The sequence below is a fragment of the Mchenga conophoros genome, linkage group LG7 (genome assembly GCF_057382185.1).
Source record: "Mchenga conophoros isolate Kocher_MC1m ecotype Shallow Benthic linkage group LG7, M_conophoros_male_GT1.1, whole genome shotgun sequence".
Classification (NCBI taxonomy): domain Eukaryota; kingdom Metazoa; phylum Chordata; class Actinopteri; order Cichliformes; family Cichlidae; genus Mchenga; species Mchenga conophoros.
The window spans coordinates 18,858,553-18,879,621 of NC_140532.1; the positions used below are offsets into that span (position 1 = coordinate 18,858,553).

General features: G+C 38.9%; 1 protein-coding gene across 1 annotated transcript; it reads left to right on the forward strand.

Moving 5' to 3' along the window:
• Nucleotides 1-337: 337 nt before the first annotated feature.
• On the forward strand, nt 338-21,029 carry LOC146570000 (plexin-B2-like). Its single transcript, XM_085282733.1, has 20 exons — nt 338-1,465; nt 4,139-4,327; nt 4,462-4,593; nt 7,406-7,506; nt 8,057-8,183; nt 8,638-8,797; nt 9,372-9,483; nt 10,000-10,111; nt 10,478-10,579; nt 12,429-12,521; nt 13,057-13,144; nt 13,446-13,612; nt 14,369-14,517; nt 16,376-16,481; nt 17,164-17,300; nt 17,755-17,937; nt 18,585-18,678; nt 19,033-19,230; nt 20,019-20,171; nt 20,504-21,029. The coding sequence occupies exons 1-20, from the start codon at nt 338-340 to the stop codon at nt 20,654-20,656; spliced, it is 3,684 nt and encodes a 1,227-aa protein (XP_085138859.1). The 3' UTR covers nt 20,657-21,029.
• The last annotated feature ends 40 nt before the right edge of the window (nt 21,030-21,069 follow it).

Here is a 21,069-nt window from a genome sequence, read left to right on the forward strand (position 1 = left end):
TCTCTTTTCAGTAAAAGAATGACAAGAACCAGATTTAATAGTATGTAGATATGTACAACAGAACAAAAACAGCATATGCAGCATGCTTTGATTCAGAAGCGGGTATGGTGGATGATTCAAATACAGACACTATGTGAGTGTTCTAAGTGTTCATCAAACTAATGGCCTGTATGTAAAGATGTCTGGTTGTTTTGACGTACAGTTCTTTACATATGTCCAGTTATATTAACCACACAGCAACCCTTCTTTGATGTGTCATTTTTTGATAGTTAATGTACATTTAAGGTGCCATTTAACTTCATTAATAGTAAAACCTTCTTTTTTGTTCCTTCCAGAGATGGCAAGCTGGGTCTCCACCCTCTTCTTCCTAATCTGGTTGTCAGTCTCTCAAGCCCAAAGGGGGAGTGGAAAAATCCCCACTGTGGAATTCATCTCTGAAACCCTGATTAACAATGTGGTCCAGGACCCACAGACTGGTCGCATCTACCTGGGAGCAGTCAACAATATCTTCCAGCTGAGCCCGTCCCTCCAGAAGGAGGCCCGCACTGAGACGGGCCCAAAAAAAGATGCCAAAACATGTACACCTCCTGCTTCAGGCTGTCAGGACACAGTGCTCATGCCCAACAGCAACAAACTTCTGCTGGTCCACCCATCCAATGGTTCACTAATAGTATGTGGCAGTCGGTACAGAGGCATATGTTCCCTCCTCAACCTGTCTAATGTAGAACAAGAGTTGTATTACAATGACAACAAAGGACAGCGGACATACGTGGCTAGCATAGAGGATAATGTGAACGTGGTGAGCGTCATGTCCAACTACACAAAAAATGGCCGGACCTTCAAAGTGTTCCTTGTTGGAAAGGGCTATGGAAGCCTGGACAGTGCAAAACTAATCAGCACACGAATCCTTGAGGACTACCAGGACTGGGTTGTGTTTGAGAACATCATTGAGGCATCAGCGGTACAGACGGCGCCATTTGTCCTCAAGTACTTACACGACTTCCAACATGCCTTCAAAGAGGATGGTTTTGTGTATTTCCTCTTTTCTCGGACTCTCGATGGCACAGATAACAAAAACTTGACTTTTGTGTCTCGTCTTTGTGAAAATGACCAACATTACTATTCGTACACAGAGCTCCAGTTAACCTGCGGTACAAACAACCGGTACAACAAAGTCCAAGCTGCATATGTGACTTTTCCAGGAAAAGAGCTGGCACGGGTCATGTCTCAATCTGGTAATTATGGGACGGTCACCTCATTCACAAAAGTCCTCTTCATGGTGGCTCATCCAGATGACGACGAAAGCGACTCTGCTCTCTGCATGTACCCGCTGAACTCCATCAATCAGCAGCTGATGGATATAATCAGTGCATGCTACAGTGACTCTGGGGAGATTTCTGGGGTTCCTGCTGTGGACGTACCCTACTCATCTCAAGCCTACACAGCATGCACTTCAAAAATTTCTGTAAGTGCTTCTTTGTCAGCTGACTCTAATTTAAAAGAATGTTTTGAAAAACTCAGATTAGTATAATCTTTAATGCAGTTATCACTTTTTATTATAAAATCTCAACATTTAATTCGTTCCCTGGATAACTTGTAATCTGACCATGGTATTAATTGTAATGTAATTCTATAAACTGAGTGAGATAAGCTGCTTCAGGCCATATAGATGTATAGTTAGGTCCATAATTTGTTGGAGAAAGACACAATTCTTGTAGTCTCTGTACACCACCACAGTGGATTTTAAATCACACAATCAAGATGTGGCTAAAGTGCAGACTTTCTTCTTTAATTAAGGGGTTACACAGTTTTTTGGTTTTGTTTGTTTAGCATTTGTCTGAGTCTAAGCAGAGAGTATAGCCCTGTGCACTTCACATTTCATCCTTCTGTTTCTGTTTCGATCAGCAGTCACAGTAATCAGACAATAGTGACCCAGTTTCAGTGGCAGCGATACATGCCCAATCTGATCATGAGCTGTTTCTCTCCTCTCCATACTTTAAGAATATTTTTTGAGAGCTGTAAAGGTTCTTTCAGATTTTCTTTGGCAAAGTTTAATCTGATCCTCTTGTTATTGAGTGTCACCAATAGTTTGAACCTTGTTGTATTCCCATTCACGGAGGTGTCTTGACAATGATATGTCTACCTCACCTGGGTGTTTTTGACTTAGATATTATGAAGCTGTTTTGCTTATCTATGGAAATCATTTTTTCAGGTCTTTATGTGTTGCTGAGCTGGCCATTTCATTCCTTATTTTTTAAGAAAGTACCAGATTATTAATTTCTTTACTCCTGAAGTTTTTATTATTTTTGATTCTGATTTATTTTTTCAGCTGAATGTTAGCCTATCTCATTTGCACTGACATGTATTTGGGCTCTAATTCCCAAATAAATTTTGGCGAAGATTTGGTAAAATGCCTTGAGTTAAAGCTTAAATTTAACTTCAATCACTTATTGATTATTTGATTTAGAACCTGCCTTTGTGGTGTAGAAAGACAAAACCACCAAAATTACGCCTTTGTTGAAGTTATGGGCCGAACTTTAATATGGATCACTCTCCTCTCTCCATGTACTAAATACACTTGTCAAATTTGGCGGTCTATTCATGTTTTAAAATTTTCCCTTTGCTGCCTCTGACATGTCAAGACCGCTGCTACCCTGCACCACTGGTTGATATTTTAGCTGTTTCACATCTCCAGCTCCCACCATAGGGTCTGCAGCTGTAGGGTATTTACTTTAGAGAGACTGAGCTTAATACCGAGATCAGTACCTACTCAGAAATACTTGAAGTATTCCATGAACAATTTTAATATGCCAAAGACTTTTTTAGTTATGGCCCAACTTAACTGGTTATTTTACATTTTTTACTTAGAATAGAATAGAATAGAATAGAATTCAACTTTATTGTCATTGCACATGCACAGGTACAGGGCAACGAAATGCAGTTTGCATCCATCCAGAAGTGCTTTAGTGATATAGATATATTACAATATATATTAGCAATAATATAGATATGTGAGTATATTACAGAAATGGGTCTATTATGGTATGTTATAATGTACACGGTATGAAGTATGTTGTGAATATTCTATAACTATAAGTATGTACAGGCTGTAGTGAGTACAAGCTATGTACAGGATATGAACAGGATATAAATATGAAAAACTATACAGAATATGAAATAAATAACTTTACAGAATCTGGGATATACAGCTATACAGAAATGGGAACTATGCAAGTTGTAAACAGTTGTAGGATTAAAAATTATCGAATGTACAGAATGATTATTTACACAGAGCTATACAGTAGTGCAGTTAAGATAAGTGAGGGTGTAGATAGTTTCTACAGAGGCTATATAAAGTGCTAGTGGTTGTGAGTGGTGGTTCAGTCCATGTTATTATTGTGTTTGAGGGTACAGTTGTCCATTGTGGGTGTGTGTATGTTCAGTCCATGAGTTTAACGTGGGTCAGATGTCAGGAGGCAGAGTTCAGGAGTCTGACAGCTGTGGGGAAGAAGCTGTTCCGGTACCTGGTGGTCTTAGTCCGGAGGCTCCTGTGGCGCCTCCCAGAGGTCAGGAGGGTGAAGAGTCCATGTGATGGGTGACTGGGGTCTTTGATGATTTTCCCAGCCCTTTTCAGACACCGCTTCCTGTAGATGTCTTTTATGGCAGGAAGTGGTGCTCCGGCGATGCGCTGGGCAGTTTTCACGACCCTCTGCAACGCCTTCCGGTCCGAGGCAGAGCAGTTCCCGTACCAGACTGTTATACAGTTGGTCAGGATGCTCTCGATGGTGCAGCGATAGAAGTTCAGCGATACTTGCATGTATTAGTAGTTTCTTGTTAAGTGATCGTTAACACGAGTTTTGCTATTGTTCTCGTCTCAGACTTCCAACTCTAAAGCAAATACTTACTTGTAATTTTTATTCATTATTTTAATTCATTATTGTAATCAAAGAAATGATCAGTCAAAACAAAGCCAATTTTAGATTGTAGATTAAAATAGTCGAGTGTTCAAAGCACATTTCCCATCTCTGTTATAAAGTTTAAGTAGGATACGAACAGTACTGCAAAGACAGTTAATGTTATTGGAGTGAAAAGCAAGCAATGTCTGATCGTCCCTTCTTGTTATCCTTTCCCTTTACAGAAGGATGCATTGGGAAACTTCAAGTGTGGTGCAGAGTATTTGCCTTCGCCTCTGGCAAGCAAGCCAGCATTTGCCTTAAAGGCAGATGCAGCGTTGACCATGTCGGTCCATCTGACTGCTGTAACTGTTGCTGTGGAGAATGACCACACGATCGCCTTTTTGGGCAGCGCCAACGGAGAGGTCTTCAAGGTTGAGTTCTCTTGTGGTTTTTTTTGTTGGATATTTTTTTCCTCAGTTTAAACTTTTATCTGAGGGAAGGTGTATCACGTGAATTTAAAACCTCAAATTTCTCTTACCTTTTGTCTTTTGTTTATTTTGTCCAGGTACACCTGAGACCAGGTGAATATGGCAACGAGCCGTACTCCTATGTTGGCAACAACATAGGAGAGAAGGTCAACAAGAACCTTTTCCTTGACCAAAGCCAGAGCCACCTCTACATTACCACAGAGAAAAGGGTGTGTGTGTGTATATTTAACACTTATTATACATTAAAATTCTGGCAGAGTACTTGCTGGTGCTAAGACTGAGCTCCACAAAGACTGTATTCATTTAAAAGAGAAAAAAATTGATCCAAAGCAAAAAATTATTCTGTGGGTACACTGAAAAAAAAAGTTCTTTCAATTTACTTGATTTTATTGTGTACATCGGTCCCACATAATATGAATAAGTATGACTGACTTAATTTTCCACTTTCCCTCAAGTAATTAATGCTTGTCACATCAAAGTATTTTATTTACATCAGATTACTTTAAAAAAATCATGTTTGATGTACTAATATTAATCTATTATCATAATATCAATGTATTGCATAATGTCAATATATTTTAATATTTAACACCAACTTATTTTTATTTGCCAGTGGTACGCAATGATATTATGTAATGTAAACACATTGCAAGTATGTTCTTGCAAGACAAATTATGGCTTTAAATCCTACTTAATTTTTTCAATTGAAATATTAACTGATCATTATTGACAAAAAAGGCAAAGACTGAGTGCTACTGAACAATACACCTTTATTAAACTGTAACAGCAGTGAAAGCAGCAATTCTGCCATGAACAAGTCCAAAATCGCATCCATATAAACTTGTTAACACATTTTTAAAGATAGCCCGCAGAACTAACTAAAAGAAAAAGTTAGTTTGAGAATATATTTGCAAATGTTTCACAAAAAACTGACCTTAGCAGCAAATAAAAGAAAGTGCTTATAGATGATCCTGTCATCTCTTACATATAACATTTGTATTAATTACACAATTGAAAATGTAAACTAAATTAAGACTACCTGAAAAAAAGCAACACGCTTTTATGAATAAACAGATTTACACAAATATAACTTGTGTGTTATTTGACAACAGTTTCAGCTTCTGTACAAGTATTTACCTGTACAAGATTTCAACTAAGTTGAGCCTTAAATGACATTGTTACATAACTAATACCAAACACCTACATGAATTTTAATATTCATTTTAAACATGTAAGCAGGACATTAAGGTTGATTTAGAACATATTGCTAAAAATCGTCAGTAAAAATTTCTTCCAACACGATACCAAAAGGAAAAATCATCCTGCATTGCAGTCACATGAGGGGAAAGCAATAAAAACATAAGCAGTATAACGTTACTGAACACAAAATGAAAAACTGCAAAGAATTGCAGAAGTGCAGTCTTTGACTTCTCAATGAAACAGATGGTTTTTTTAAAGCAAGAACTTTATAGAGTTTAGCTCCATCCAGTTCCATGAAAACCTTCTGGAAAACATCAAAGTTGCGAAGGTCCGCAGGGTAGGCAAGGTTTAATGCATACATGAGTCCAAATAGCATTGTCACAATGTGGACTGATCCAATCTCATGGCCAACCAATGGATAAGTATCAAGGAGTTCACAGAGTGTATATTCTTGTGGATACTGGGCTGAGCTCAAAAGCTCTGTGGTGCTCTCTGTACCAGCCACCAAGCTCTCTGACAATGTAGAATATGCTGTGGTACAATGCAGATATGGTTTTTCAGTATTCTGGCAATCCACCTGCTGCCCTTTGGGCCAGTACCATTCCATTTCTATACGTTATGCCCTTTAATGTCACACACTGTGCAAGGTTGACCTCTAGAATGTCAGGGAATATGTACCTAATAATAATAAGCTATCTCCTCTTTAAGCTAATCCACTAGAAAGGCAGATACAGCTGAGACCTCTAATTCAGACTTGCCAAGAGATGGGGAGTTTAGATGGTAAGCTATCATCATCTGATGTTTTGACTTCTGTAATCATAAAGGTAAAAATTCCACCATCACAAAAAACATTTTAATTGAAAAAAGATATTCCAGTCCAGAAGAGCATCAATGGTTTCTTTAAAGTACCAATCTTTCTCTCATTTATACATAATGTTTTGAGAAGCAGCTCACATATGTTCTACACAAAGTAGAAAAAAAGCGGGGGAAAGGGTCCTAATTTTTGTTAGGACAATGTTGGAAAATTCACAATACATCACTTAATAAGACATACTCTGTTGAACAAACTTATCTCCTTGTAGATATCTGCTGTATTATTTGGGCTTAACCAATAGAATAGTCAAGTAAGTGACACTTCACCTAAAACAATGACTAAATGGAAAAATGATTTGGCATTTATGGGCACAGGTAAAAACAACATTTAGTAACTTTAAATCAATGCAAGAAAAATGAGTAGTCTCAGTATTGTTTATAATCAAGTAAATAGTACTTTATTTAATCATGTAAATAAGAGAAACATGAAAGGCTTGTGTAGCATTAACTAAATTCATTTGTGCAAATTCAAAAGCCTCCCAATTCCCATTTTTTCAGTGTATGCACGGAGATATATAAAATCAAAATGATTTAGTCCGCTGTTTCATTAAGCTTTTTTAAGTTTGCGATTTCAGAAGTTTTGCTTTCATTATATTGACTCACATCTGTTTCTGCAGAGGGGGAAGAGTTTCTAATGTTGATGCTGTTAAACATTCAGATTTTATCTGAAAAATACTGATGTCTTGAAATAAGATCTAATGGATTGGCTTTTACATGTAAAAAAGAAAACAATTTCACCCTGGTTACAGTAAACATTCAGTGCTTTGTGTTGAATAAACTAAGTAATTAAACATGGGGAGAAGACACGAGAGACCCCACTCGCTCCCACTCTGCACACCTGCAACATACTAAGGAACATTTACAGCTACACTTTAAATACTTGTTATTTTTGTCCAGTGTCTCCCTTAAGGTGCACCTTTGATCATATTTCACGTTGTAATAATCCAGATCACCAAGGTGCCAGTGCAGACGTGCCTCGAAATGAAAGACTGCCAATCATGCGTGGGACTGAGGGACCCTTACTGTGGCTGGTGTGTTTTGGAGGGCAGGTGAGGATCACACACACACGCACACACATAAGTACATTCTTGCATGCATTTACAAATGCATGCACACAACAACAGACTAACACAAACACCCACACATGCAATTCCATCTGTAAAACACAGCAGGATATTTGTTCAGTGTTTTATTGCAGACACTTTTAGACCTATTATATTTATAACAGTATATATTGAGACAGTTCATTTTATGACCAACAGTTACATTTCTTTATTATTTATATAATTTTATTAAAATAATTTTCTATTAATCTCATTCCTGAAATGCTCACAACTGGGAAGTTGGAAAAAATATTATTTTTTATTACTTGCTTAAAGGTTATATGAGTTAAAAGTTGTCATATTATAAATATTAAATGTAGTTACCATTGAGGACCTTGCATGTTTTTCTTTTTGATACATAAATCTTTATTTTGTGCACAGACCCTGCTGGAAGTCACGTAGGCATTGAGTTGTTATTTACAAACTGACTTTTTGTGAAAGCATTCATGGCATGTGCAGCTCAGGCTGATGGGATTTTCTCATCCTTCGTCTGAAGGTGTACCAGGAGGTCTGAGTGCCGACGGGCAGAGGAGAAGAATGGCTGGTTGTGGAGCCCCAAGCAGCAGTGTGTCAAGATTGTATCCTTCTCTCCTTCAAACCTTTCCTGCAGAAAGACCGGCAAGGTACAGCTCTGTTTGTTCCTCACTCAAACTGTCTCTGACTTCCTTTGTTCTCTTTTATTGTCCCTCTTTTCTCTGCAGTACCTAACTCCACTTACATGCAGAGACTGAGTAATAAACTGGGAATCAAAGACCTCAAGCTCTAGGTCTTCCAGCTCTGTATTGATCCACCCAGAAAAATCCAAACTGTCTTATTATAACCTGCATGGCTGATTGTCTGAAGATGGAGAGCCTCTTCCTATTCCCCCATTTTTTACTTCTTCTGTGTTCCTGCCCGTCTGACTCACACATGAATTCCCATCAGCAGCATGTCACTCCTTTCTCTTTCTCAGTTTCTTTCTTTAAAAAGAGAAACAGTTTCTTTATTATAACTTTGGTTACACAGAGATACAAATTCAGTGAGATGTTACGGGCTAAGAAGCCACAGTTTCCAGTCAGTATGTTTTTGTCTGTCCAGGTGAACATCAATATTCGCTCCCTTCCTACCATTGGACACTCTGACCGTCTGCAATGCAAGATTGAGTCTTTCCAGAGTAACGGCATCATGTCAGACTCTGGTGAGGTCTCCTGTGATCTGCCCCAGCCTGGGCTTATACCGAAAACACCTGAGGGCCAAGGTATGGTCTCTTTAATTACCCTGCCATGTTTCTGTCGTCTTTAAGGTCTAATGTCTGTGCTTCTCCATGATGGTTAACGCTGCATTACTAACTGGCCAAGGTGGGAAATGGGCTGAAAAAAACATGAGGTTAAGTTAATGTCAGCTGGCAAATTCTCCATCATTTTGTTGAAGAACTTACAGTGTCCAACAAATTTGCACCAGAAAATTGCACGAAATCAACACACTAATCTAATTTAAGCTTTATTATTTCAGTTTATAGTTTTTTGTATCAGTAGTCAGCAAACATCTTGCCCAAAACAAAGTGAGTCCCATAAAAAAAAAGTCCTTTATAAAACAAAACATGAAACTTTTTTTAAATACAGCTCAAGTTTTGGCTTTTATACACTAATATGCAGTTCAGGCAGTTAAATAATCACTGAACTGATTCTGAGGAGATTTATCAAAATATTTAATCGCTCTGTTTTTTGTCTTTAAATGTACAAGCATACTTCACATCTTTTATATGATAAAACTTGTATTCACATAAACAGCTAGTGTATCACATTTTAACCACTGTTTTACTGTATCTTCAGACTTTGTGGCCGTGGCTATCAGGATCTTTGTGAATGAGACTGTGGAGTTGGCCACGCGGGAATTCATGTTCTACAACTGTGCTGCCACAGTGAGGAAATCTGAAAACACACCGTGAGTCAGGCTGTTAATCTTTCAGTTCTGCTCTGTCACTCAGTGAAAATACACAGTGACATGGAACACAGCATCATCTGACAACCTTGATGTAAATGTATCACCGTGCATGAGCAGATGAGAGATCAAGACTCTGTTTGTAAATTGTGATGCATGGTGGTTTTGAATGCACCTCTTGCATTTTCGCTCCTGCTTCTATTACCAAGCCGAGGAAATTGCCTCAGTTTCCTTTTCATTAATCAAAAAAAGAAAGTCGATCCTGGCTGTTTTTTTCCCCTCATTTTTTTCTGCATTTCTTTCACACAGAGGAACGTGTGATGAACGAGCTTTGCTTATGTGAAGTTGCAGAGATCCATTTCATTGTCAGCAACATAGATTTTTGTGCCGGACGCTCTCTGATGAGTTTGCATGTTTTAGATGTTGTTTGTGTGTGCTTTTGTGTGTGCATGCTCTACCCTGATTGTGCATGTGAAAGTATTTCCTTATCCAAGTTGGTCCATATTTCTGTGTTTTCAGGTGCATGCCATGTGTAAGCAGTCAGTGGGGATGTCAGTGGAACACGCAGGACCACACCTGCAGCGATGCGGACAACAGCGTGGTTGTTTCCCACATCATCAAGCACCGTCAGGTTAGTTCTTTCTAGAGCTGTGAGTTCAGTGACAGGTCAAGGACTCTTTTCTGTCATGTATGTGTGTGATAGATGTGGAGAATGACTATAGCACAAGTTTTAAAGGACACATCTAAACTTTACATGTGATTCACCGCCTGAGTGGTCCAAACTCCTCCTGAAAAATTAATAAATACACAAATCCCACTATCAACTGCCACCATCTTGCATGACAAACGTTGCAGGGTGGAGGATATCAGATTCCACATCAGCGGATGTTTCAGCGATATAGTTATCTGTCGCCACAGATGAGGGTGTCCGTTAAGTGGTTAGCATGTTTAAAATGTAAATTATTAAAGTATCTAATTTGTTTTCATTCTGTTTCAGAGCGCAAACTGTCCTCGGTTCGAGAATCCAGATCCTGTGCTCATCCCCGTGGGCTACAAGACTCGAATCAGCTTTGAAGGCATAAATCTGAAACATTACCAGGTAAACTGGCCCCACTCCACCTCCAACATGCATCTGAGTTCCAGGGAAAGAAACACTCTCTTTCTGTTTGTGGATTTCCCTTGGACAGGAGGAAAAAAAAAAAAAAAAAAGTCGATTTTTAGGCTAAAAGAAAGGAGAATGAGCCAAACTTGTTTCTTTTTTTTCTACTCTTGCATCTGTTAATGAGGGGTTTTAAATTGGCTATAGGTGTAAGTGTCAGACTGTATGGTCGCGTTTCTCCTGCAATTGAAACCTCTACAAGTTGTATCCTACTTCCTGTCCCATGACAGCTGGGATTGGCTTCAGTCCTCCCACTAATCCCCGCTGTGTAGGATAGGGAATTAAGAAAATAAAGTAATGCATCTGTATGATTTCACAGAGATGGGGTCCCCCATATCAGGTGTACAGTTCTGGCTGTAAGCGATGATACGGCACTCTTACCAACTATTTAAATGTTGCAATTAGAAAGAAAAAAAAAGTAGCTTAAAAGGGAGTGAAAGGAAGCAAAAATAAATAAAAAAATTTTTAAAAATGGCTCGTTTAGACACACGGGACCGAGTGGTCTGTAATGAACTGAACTCACGCGCAGAAACCCAGAACAGAGACAGCAGATGGTTTAAGGCTTAAGCTCTGGAAACGTGGCAAGGACAAAAGCAATAAAACGTGGCGAGGGGAATGCAGAACTGGGGCGAGGGAATGGGGCCTGAGATGCTGACTGGAGCTGGGCAGGAAACAATCACACTGAAGAGAAAAGACAGTGGAGTTAGGGAGGTAGTGGAAGTAGCCCTGAAGTGGTAAGCAGTTAAGTATAGCAATTCTTACTTGCAGTAGGTGGAAACAGAGAGTTGAGACGGGGTGAGCCAAGATGAATCCAGAAAATGAGTTGATGACAAACTCAGCGTGTGGCTTAAATCACTCTGGCTTGATTGCCTGCAACTGGCTCCAGGTGTGCAGGAGCTGGAGGAGGTGGCCCTGCCCAGGGGCAGATCACAGGTAGGTTCAGGAGCCTCATAAAGCTAACCACCGCGGACCATGACAGAATGAACTTTGGGGGCCACACCAAAGTCCAATATAAGATAAATAAGGATTATTTTGTCTGTGAATCATGCAAAGCTACTCTGGTAAAGTTTTGGAAATGGAAGTAATGACAATAGTTCCCCTTTAAGACTGGAGTGTTCTGCTGGAAGAGGGCTTAAAACGCACTTTTTACCATTCAACCGTAGCGAACAGGTGTGAGGACACCCAACTTTGTGAACAGAATTACTCAAAAAATCTTGTGAATACAATAACTCAAGACGGACGTCTCCTTGGATGTTTAAACTTACCATAGGCAAATCAAGGAAGTTAAGGGGTGGCACTGGGGACCGTCAGTATTTTTGTTTTTTGTCATGATTATGCAGAGTATCTTTCCACATGAATAACATTACAAATCCCAATTCTTACTATCAGCTGTAACAGTTCACTTAGTTGTCACACAAAATACATCTTGATCATTTTCTTTGAATGTGTGAGTTCTGATGGACTTTATTGGTGCAGGTTCCCGGGGATCCATTCATGTTTCATCAATCAAGGTTTTGACAGCTGATCTTTCACAGCTGTGAAAATCAAAACTTGTAAGCCCTGTGTGAAGGTTTTGTAATCACACAGCTTTCTGGGCTGTTTCCCTTTTGGTTGTTGTGTGTATATGTTCAGTGTTGCTGATTTGATTTTACACACTTGAGTAGGATCAGAGAAACTGCAATTGTTTCCATGCTCTATACAAAGAAGAGCATCAGAGAACAGTACTGTAAAAGTATGATCAGCATGAATACACATCAGCATTTTTGTGTTTGTTTGTGTGGTTCTGCAGGGTCATCATTTCACCATTGGCAGTGAGCTGATGACAAAGGAAGAAGATGTCTCGTTTGAGGGGGGACCATTCTACACATTCAGTGGCTTCAATGTGAGCATGACCCCTCGTTTGACATTTGTCTTGATGCAACACACTCAACACAGGTCTTTGCACTGTGACTGGTTTGTGGTCCTAGTATTCAAAGTACAACCTAGAAATACACTGAAAGAGTGAATGTATATATTCTGCAGCAAAAAAACTGTGTGAAGACTTTCTGTTTGTGAACAGCTGTATTTATGTTCCACATTTATAAAAGAAGTCAACCTTTAGCCTTTTTTCACATTCCCTTTGATATTCTCTAGCTCCCTCTAATGGACATGCTCCCCTCGCTGGAGAGTTAAACACCATCTCCACATTGTGAACTTTGTGATTGGGAAGCTCAAACAGTGCTTAGCCTCCAGCTATGTTCTTTTCTAACATTGATTTCTGTAGCTGAAAATCTGCCAGACTGGGTATATATTCTTTTTTCTTTCTTATTTTCCCTTGGCGTGGGGGAGCAGCAGCCCACACTGTTTGCAGAGAAGAGCTTAAGTGCCATTAATCACAGGATTCTGCATTAATAATTCATTTTCTTCCAATTTCTTAGTTTTTCTATGATAAGTCACCGGAGACCAATGTTCTGTTCTACGTGAAGGACAAGGAGTCTGGCGAGAAGATGGACAGCACGGTGAACGGTGTGTCTTCACATATTAATGAGGAGATTTCATTTTAATGCCCTGTGTGTACACGGCAAGTCCCACTGTGGGGCTTCAGCTGGATTTAAGGAAGCTACCTTTAATCTGCACTTGAAAATTACAAAACATTACTGCACAATCTAACAGCTTTGTACATGAAGGATTCAGATAAATGTATGTTACTGCAGGAGTCACTTGAAATTAGATTGTCCATCAATTTTTCATTGAGGATGCAAGAATATGCTCTTTGAATGTACAATAACATAATATTGTTTTTGTTTCCTCACTATTATCTCTACAGTCACACTGTACAACTGTGCCGTTGAGAGGAACGACTGTAGTCTTTGTAAGAACGCCGACCCAAAGTACAAGTGTGTGTGGTGCAGCAAGAAGCTGGCGTGTGTGTATGAGAAGCTCTGCGATCCTCTCCCCAGCAACACAGAGTGTCCTGACCCTGAGATCACCAATGTGAGTCGTCACAGTGCTGTCATGACTTCATGTTTACCTTTGAAATGGAAACTGTACCTTCTTTAAAATCTTGTGATTGGATGTAAAAACACATTGACTGTGGTGATTGGACTGAGGTCTTCACTGGCCGTGTATTTTTCTTCCACAGAGGAGTTGGGAGTGTGTTTCTCCTTGAGAGTGTGCGGCGCTGTTCCTTAGCACATGTCGATCGGATCAATTCTTTGTTTGTTCACCTAATTGTTCGTGCCTCTTTGTCATTGATAAAAATCCATCAGTAATTGTGTTTATATCATTCTGACAGAGGCTATCACCTAACCGGCTGCAGCCTGACAGACAGAGATACTGCAGATAAATCACCATGACTTTGTATGTTGTTGAGATTCAACTTAACAACTATACAAAGGATTCCAGTGAGATTTTCTGAAGACGTTGAGAGTCTGCAGTGTTGACCTTTATGGTTTTATTATTCATAGACACTTGTGCCCATGTTCAGGTTAAACTTTCAGTGTCCAATACCATAACAATACCATAATAATAACATAATAATAGCAGGAAGCACACGTATAATCAAGGACACGTTGCAGTAAACATCATACCTCCACTTGGCCTTGAATATTAAATACTTAAGTCAGCTCAATAGTGGTTAAACAGACTGTGTAAATCTCTTGTATGTTCTTATTGCACAGATAATCTGGTTAAATCCATTTCCAATCCCTTCTTCCTATAAACACCCTCCTATTACATCTCCACATCCAGATCAGCCCTCTTTTCGGCCCCGTGCTGGGAGGCATCTCCATCACCATCAGCGGCTCCAACCTCGGCATCGATCAGGGAGACATTAAAAGCATCACGGTGGCTGGGAAGCCCTGCATTCATGTGCCAGAAAAATACTCCGTCTCCAAAAGGTAAAGTTGCCCACATGCAGTTGTGCACTATGCACAGGACATGTAACCCAACCAATGTTGTATACTTAACTGTGTTAGGAATACTTTCCTTTTGCTCAGGATAACCTGACTACAGGTTTTAATTAGCTCATTCTACAACTGTATTGATCTGAGTCTCCAGACACAGTTTGATTTAGAGACAGTCACAGTTTCCAGAGGGAAATGTCAGTAGTAGAAGTATTCACTTTTTTTCCTTTTCTTGTCACAAATGTGCAAGACAACAATGTAAAAAAGTCACGTTACAGATTGATTGTTCAGTAAACTTTTTATAACCGTTCAAGCCAGGGTCAGTCTAAATAAAGAGTGGGCCAATCAGCCTTTTAATGATGTTTTGGTTTTTAAGCATATCATTTGAATATATTTAAGTTATTTTCTGGATAGGAACATAAGGCGCAGATTAAAGTGAAATTAAAGCTATAATATTTGCATGTAAAATATAGTGAGGTATAACAGCAGAATATTGAAACACTTTAGTAAAATACAAGTACATGGAAATTTTACTTAAGTTCTGCACTTAAATAAATGTACTGAACTTATTTGCTTTCTGCTGCTACTACACCACTGAATGGCACTCAAGCACTTGCACATGGCTGCTGATTGAGAGGGTCTTCTGACAGGGACAGAAGCAGAGAAACTGTCTGAAGAAATCACGCTACACTCATAGCTGCTTAGTCAAACAAATAATTAAACAGTTGAACCTGAATGTGAACAAACAAAAACAACTGACTGCAGTTTTTTAACTGTTGCCTTATCTACTAAACTAAAACAAGAGTTTTAGTTGTTAACTATGTCAGTGATGGTCTAAAGATTACAAAATCAGACTTCTCCAGTGTTTCCAGTTTGTTCTCTTAAATGGCAAATCCAGGTTCAATAGTTGTGTAGGGTGGACACCCTGTCTAAATGATGAGACCTAAAAAGCACATACAGCTGACTGTCATCTGCATAGACATGATAAGAAATGTCAGTAAAAGATTGGACGATGCCAAAGAAAGGAAATAATATAATATGAACCCTGTGGACCTGGACTGAACCCTGTGGAACCCCACACATGAACCTGCTCATCCTAATAGAGAAAATCCTGTCTGATAAGAAGGAGGAAAACCAACACAGCACCAGAAATATAACCCAAAACCTAGAACCTATTAAGTAAAATGTTATGAAAAAACAAGTACGAGTTACAAGAAAACAAATGAATTTATGTGCAAATGGTCAAAGATAACACCATAAGTTAGGACCAAGTATGTGTGAGTAGGGCCCCAAACATGTTCAATAAATTTAAAGAGAGGAACTCCTGAGTTGTAGTGCTTGATGGATCCTCAGCATGAATATCCCCAACAAATGTGATTCTGTGTATATTTAATAGTGGAAGATAAAAATCTTTAAAATAGCATACATAGCAATTTTGATCATAGTTATCTCAAAGGAGCTATAAAAATTATATTAATATATTATATAAAAAACAATAGAATTTGACATAAAAATATATTTTTCAAAATTTCACGTGTTCCACGTCTACAGCCGGACATCTGCAGTGCACTAAAAGTGAACGTTCTCCATGACATTGTTCTAAAAATGTGAAGCTTCATTCTCACGCTGCCACGACTCAGAGAAAACGTAAAATTCTGTTTCTCACTACAAAAAAAGTCATTTTAAAAATATGACTTGTTAGCAGTAGAGTGGACATTACCATCATAAAACTGTTGAAACTTGCCTTAATATGTAAACAGTAAATAATTCTTTACCCAGTTTTGAGTTTCCAGGTCAAGTCCCAGCATTTATTTTTGTTTATTTATTAATTTATTTTTTCTGTTCTGATCAGAGTTGTGTGTGAGATTGGACCTGCTGATAAAGCTGACTGGGGACAGGTTGAGATCGAGGTGAATGGAGGGAAGAGAGGAACCTCCTCTGTTTCCTTCACCTACAGGGTAAATGCATATACACACAAACACACTCACAAACACACACGTATACACTGTCCTCAGCTGCACGTCATCTGTTGAGTTGTACAACTTTTTATTGAGAAATTAAACTCATCCAAAAGCTTTCAGCTGATTTTGTTGTTTTATGGACTGTTTTATGTTTTCCATTTATTAGCTCCAGAGAAACTCTTATCAAAACATACCAAGGGCATGACAGTTAAGAAGACTGACCAAACATGCTAAATGTAACAGTAAATTAGGCACCTAGATGCACATTGCTGTGGTAATTTACTGTACAGTAAGTCAAAATGTGCAGGCATTCCTCTTTAACCAGATGCTGTGCAGCAGTTCCCTTTGTCACTTTAATACTCTAAGAGGCTACAGCGTAGCTATTTAACTGGCTTTTCATATCTCTGGCTCTGCTAAAGCTTCCCCACAGGGGAGTGCTCCTCCTAACTGTTTGCTCAGCAAATTGAGGCAGATGTGGTGCTTGTGGGAGTTTGTGTGTCTGAATGTTTCTGAAAGAGTGGGTCGGGTTAGATCAGGCTGAGAAGCAATGTTTCTGACATGGAGCTGTATCTGTGTGTGTTATTCTAGTGTGTGCCAGCATCTGCCAGTAGTTAGTGTGTACTTGAAATATGAGTGTGTATTAAGGTGGCATTTGGTGACACCCTCTCCCCTTCATTAGGACCCGATGCCTGAGGAGGTGACGCCAAATAGAGGTCCTAAAGCAGGGGGAACCCTCATTACAATCTCTGGACTATTTCTGAATGCTGGCAGTAAGGAAGATGTCCAGGTTACCATCGGAGGGGTGAACTGCAGTGTGTAAGGATTTCTTTTTTTCAATAATTCTCATTCAGACCAAACTTTTTCAATTCAGCCTCTTTAGTTAATAGAGCTACTTGTTATTCAGACATTTAATTCTATGCAAATTCTGCTTTGCGCACATTTTGAAGTCCATAAATTGATTTTTTTTAATATATGTGTATATTCTTGAAGCAAAAAATTGAATTGACCTAAACTTTAGTGTCACAATGAAGAGGGAGTTTTTTCTCTTACAATTTTCCTGTACTGTTGTGACCACCAGTGCTCTGTCAAAACCGATTCGCGGTGACATTTTAGGCAGAGGTAACAGAAAAATAACGAGCAAGAGAAGCAGCAAAGACAGATTTTAACAAGCTGTCAGCCTGCTGCCATGTTGGCTTCCACTGCACGGTGACCTTGTGCCACCCCCACTCCTTCAGCCAGCGAGTACTGAGCTATGTCCTTGTCTTGGCAGGGAGCACTTTGGAGAAAATATCACCTGCAGGACAGGAGAATACCGCGTGGATAAAGTGCCCTCTGACCCTCTCGACGTCGTAATGAAGTATGGAAAGAGAACCACAAAAAGCATCCCGGCTAGCTTTCGGTTTGTTGAAAACCCCACTGTGCAGGATCACCAGCCCAAAGCAAGCTTTGTCTGGTCAGTTTAACACAGCAGTATGCAGTCATGGTGTTTGTGACATTCACTCTATCTGTTTGTTACATGTTGTATTTTTACTGCCTTCATTTTACCTGCAGGGCAGGATGAAAGTTCAGGGGATAAATGTGTATGTTGTTGTCCTATTTTCATCCATTCAGACTATTGATCTCCTAATACGAATAATATGACCAAGTACTAAATGCATTCTGTACCTACATACAGTCTTACAGAGTAGGTATGATCGAAAATTTGCTCACTCTCCCTACAGTGACTGACATTGTTATTTTCAGAGTTCATATTTCTGAAATCTCTAAACTTCAGTGTTTCGAGATTACTGTCTCAATGGACAGAAATAAGAGAATAAGACACAGGCTGAGTTTTGCTTTTGAATATGTCCTTTAAAATAGAAATAAGAAAGCTTCTAAGTTGACATTGTTTTTGATCACAATTCTGCCACATGATTAGAAACACTGACTAGAATGATAATCATTAAAATTACCACACGTGCATTTTAAGAACCCTGCCTGTCTTCCCTTAATTCTCTCTGTGTGCTTGTGCTCTTATTTTTGTGTGGGTAGGAGTACAATTCCTTAATATGCATTTTCCTGTGTTTTTGGTGTGAATACATATGTTTGTGTGCGTTTTAGTGGAGGGAGGAATATTGTGGTAACTGGCACCAGGTTTGACGTAATCCAGACTGCGATCATGAAGGTCCAGGGACGTGACTGGTCATCTTCAGAGGTTCCTGTTCATTTTCCTCATCTTCCTCTGAGTCAATGCACTGATCCACCTCTAAGAGTCATAATTTCTTAGATTTGTCCTTACTCTTTCTATTGAATGTTGTAATGTTGCATTAAATGTAGTAATCAAAACCTTACAAATTTCTGACATATAACAATAGAAATGCAATTTATGTGACTACTCATTTGGCTCGTTAACATATAGAACATACATCAGAACAGAAAAGTTTGCTTTATTATTTTTATTGCTGCTGCATATTTTCTATGGTGTAATTTCCTTTATGACATGTCATGCTTGTATTTTTTATGTCCTTTTGTCACAATTTACTGTCCCTCTATTACACAACATACTCAGTTTGCCCATGAGAAGAACGCCACAGTCATCCAGTTTCAGTCTCCAACAGTAAACGGCTCCGCAGACCAGCACTTGAAAACAGTCATTAAGCTGGACAACTGGGAGAAGGAGCTGAAGCCCTTTTTCTACCACCCTGACCCCAGCTTCAATAATCTACAAAACAAGATCATCACTGCGAACAGCATAATTATCGTTACTGTGAGTACAACCATGAGGTCGCTTTAATATAGTTCTAGTACAATGATTTGTTTTGATTTTGTTTTTTCTGTCATAATAGAAAATAATAGAGAAAAAATAACAGAGAAAATCCCAACCATCAGAAAACCCTCTATGAGCACTTGGCGACAGTGGGAAGAAAAACTCTTTTAACAGGAAGAAACCTCTGGCAGAATCAGGCTAAAATCCAGAGAGGTGTACAAACATATAGTGCGTGAAAAAAAATGAGTGACGAAGAAACACACAGTGCATCATGGGAATACCCAGCAGCCTATGCCTATTGCAGCATAAGTATGGACTGGATTCAGAGTCACCTGATTCAGCCCTAACTATATGCTTTATCAAACAGGACAGTTTTAAGCGTAATCCAACAAATCCAAACGGTGAGCTGGTTCCACAGGAGAAGGGCCTGAAAACCGAAGGCTCTGCATCTCATTCTGCTTTTAAATAACCTAGGAACTACAAGAAGGCCAGCGTCTGAAAGTGAAGTTCTCTATTTAGGTGATAAGGTACTGTGAGTAAGATAAGATGGGGACTGAATATTAAAGACCTTTTGGAGGATTTTAAAGTTTTTTACAATAGATGCTTACAATATTTATCTTTTTCTTTACTTTTGGTGTATAACAGCTCATAGCTGTCATACAGTACACCCATTCCCACACATTACTCATAAAGTGCTGCTGATAAGGTTTTCAGTGCTCATTGTATTATCTGTCTAATTAACTTCAGTCACTGCCCTTAGAGCCTTGGATTCACTCTTCCCCCTGCAGGGTCGGGGATTCTCCAAAGCGATGACAACTAAAGAAGCACAAGCCTTCGTAGGCGACGTTCAGTGTGTGGTCAACACCCTTCAGGATGATAAGCTGTTCTTGGAACCACCTTCCACCACGCCTCGTGCTCACTCCACACAGGTGGATGTAAAGGTCAGGCCACAAAAAGACAAACGGATGACACAATGTTATGGAGGACATGGTCCAACTGTTTTATTTCATTGAAAGTTCTAACAAGCTACAACGCTCTAACGTGACTTCATAAATGAAGGCAGTCCTCTGAAAATTTAAAAATATGGAAGTATCAAGAGAGTGAACTTTAAGTACCCAGTTTAATTTATTTTTTTCATTTCAAAAACCTTAAGCTCCCAATTTAGCAGAAAGTTACGTTCTATCCCTACTCCAGTATCTTCCCGTCTTTACCTTTGGTAAAATGTGCAGCGCTTGTGTAAATAACAAGATTTCCACTCTTTTGTTTCCCACAGATCAAGTTTGGGAAAGGGGTGTGGGTGGTTGGCTCAATGGAATTTGAGGACAAGAATTATTCCCTCTACATGATCATCCGTATTATCCTTCTGGTCACCCTGGTCACCATCACTATCTCTGTCTACTGCGCCACACGAGCTCAGTTGTTTTAGGTTTGTTTTAAGAATCATATCATATACATATACATAATCATATCATATACTGTGTATTCATCTATCCCATCTATTTATCTATCTGGCCAATATATATATATATATATAACATGATAAAAACATTTGCTTACAGTAGCACTTCATTATTATAAGAATTATTCACATTGTTTTACGCATTAAAAATATGTTTTTGATCTTTTTGCCTTTTTAACTCTTGTAACGTTCCATACATTCAGCGCTTTAGAGGCAAAGTGCTTCTGCTTTAATACATTTAATAAACTCAGAGACAATTCATATCTCCGGTTTCTTTCAAATATCTGTTTCAACTGGACTCTCACTTCTCATCTTTTTTGTACTTTACTAGCTGTTTATAAATAAATGATTAAGAAATGACCTTAAATTATTACAGATCA

Coding starts and splice junctions, on each gene's coding strand:
- LOC146570000 (XM_085282733.1), top strand. CDS start 338: ATGGCAAGCTGGGTCTCCACCCTCTTCTTCCTAATCTGGTTGTCAGTC. Junction 7,507..8,056: donor TGGTGTGTTTTGGAGGGCAG/GTGAGGATCACA, acceptor CTTCGTCTGAAG/GTGTACCAGGAGGTCTGAGT. Junction 13,145..13,445: donor GATGGACAGCACGGTGAACG/GTGTGTCTTCAC, acceptor TTATCTCTACAG/TCACACTGTACAACTGTGCC.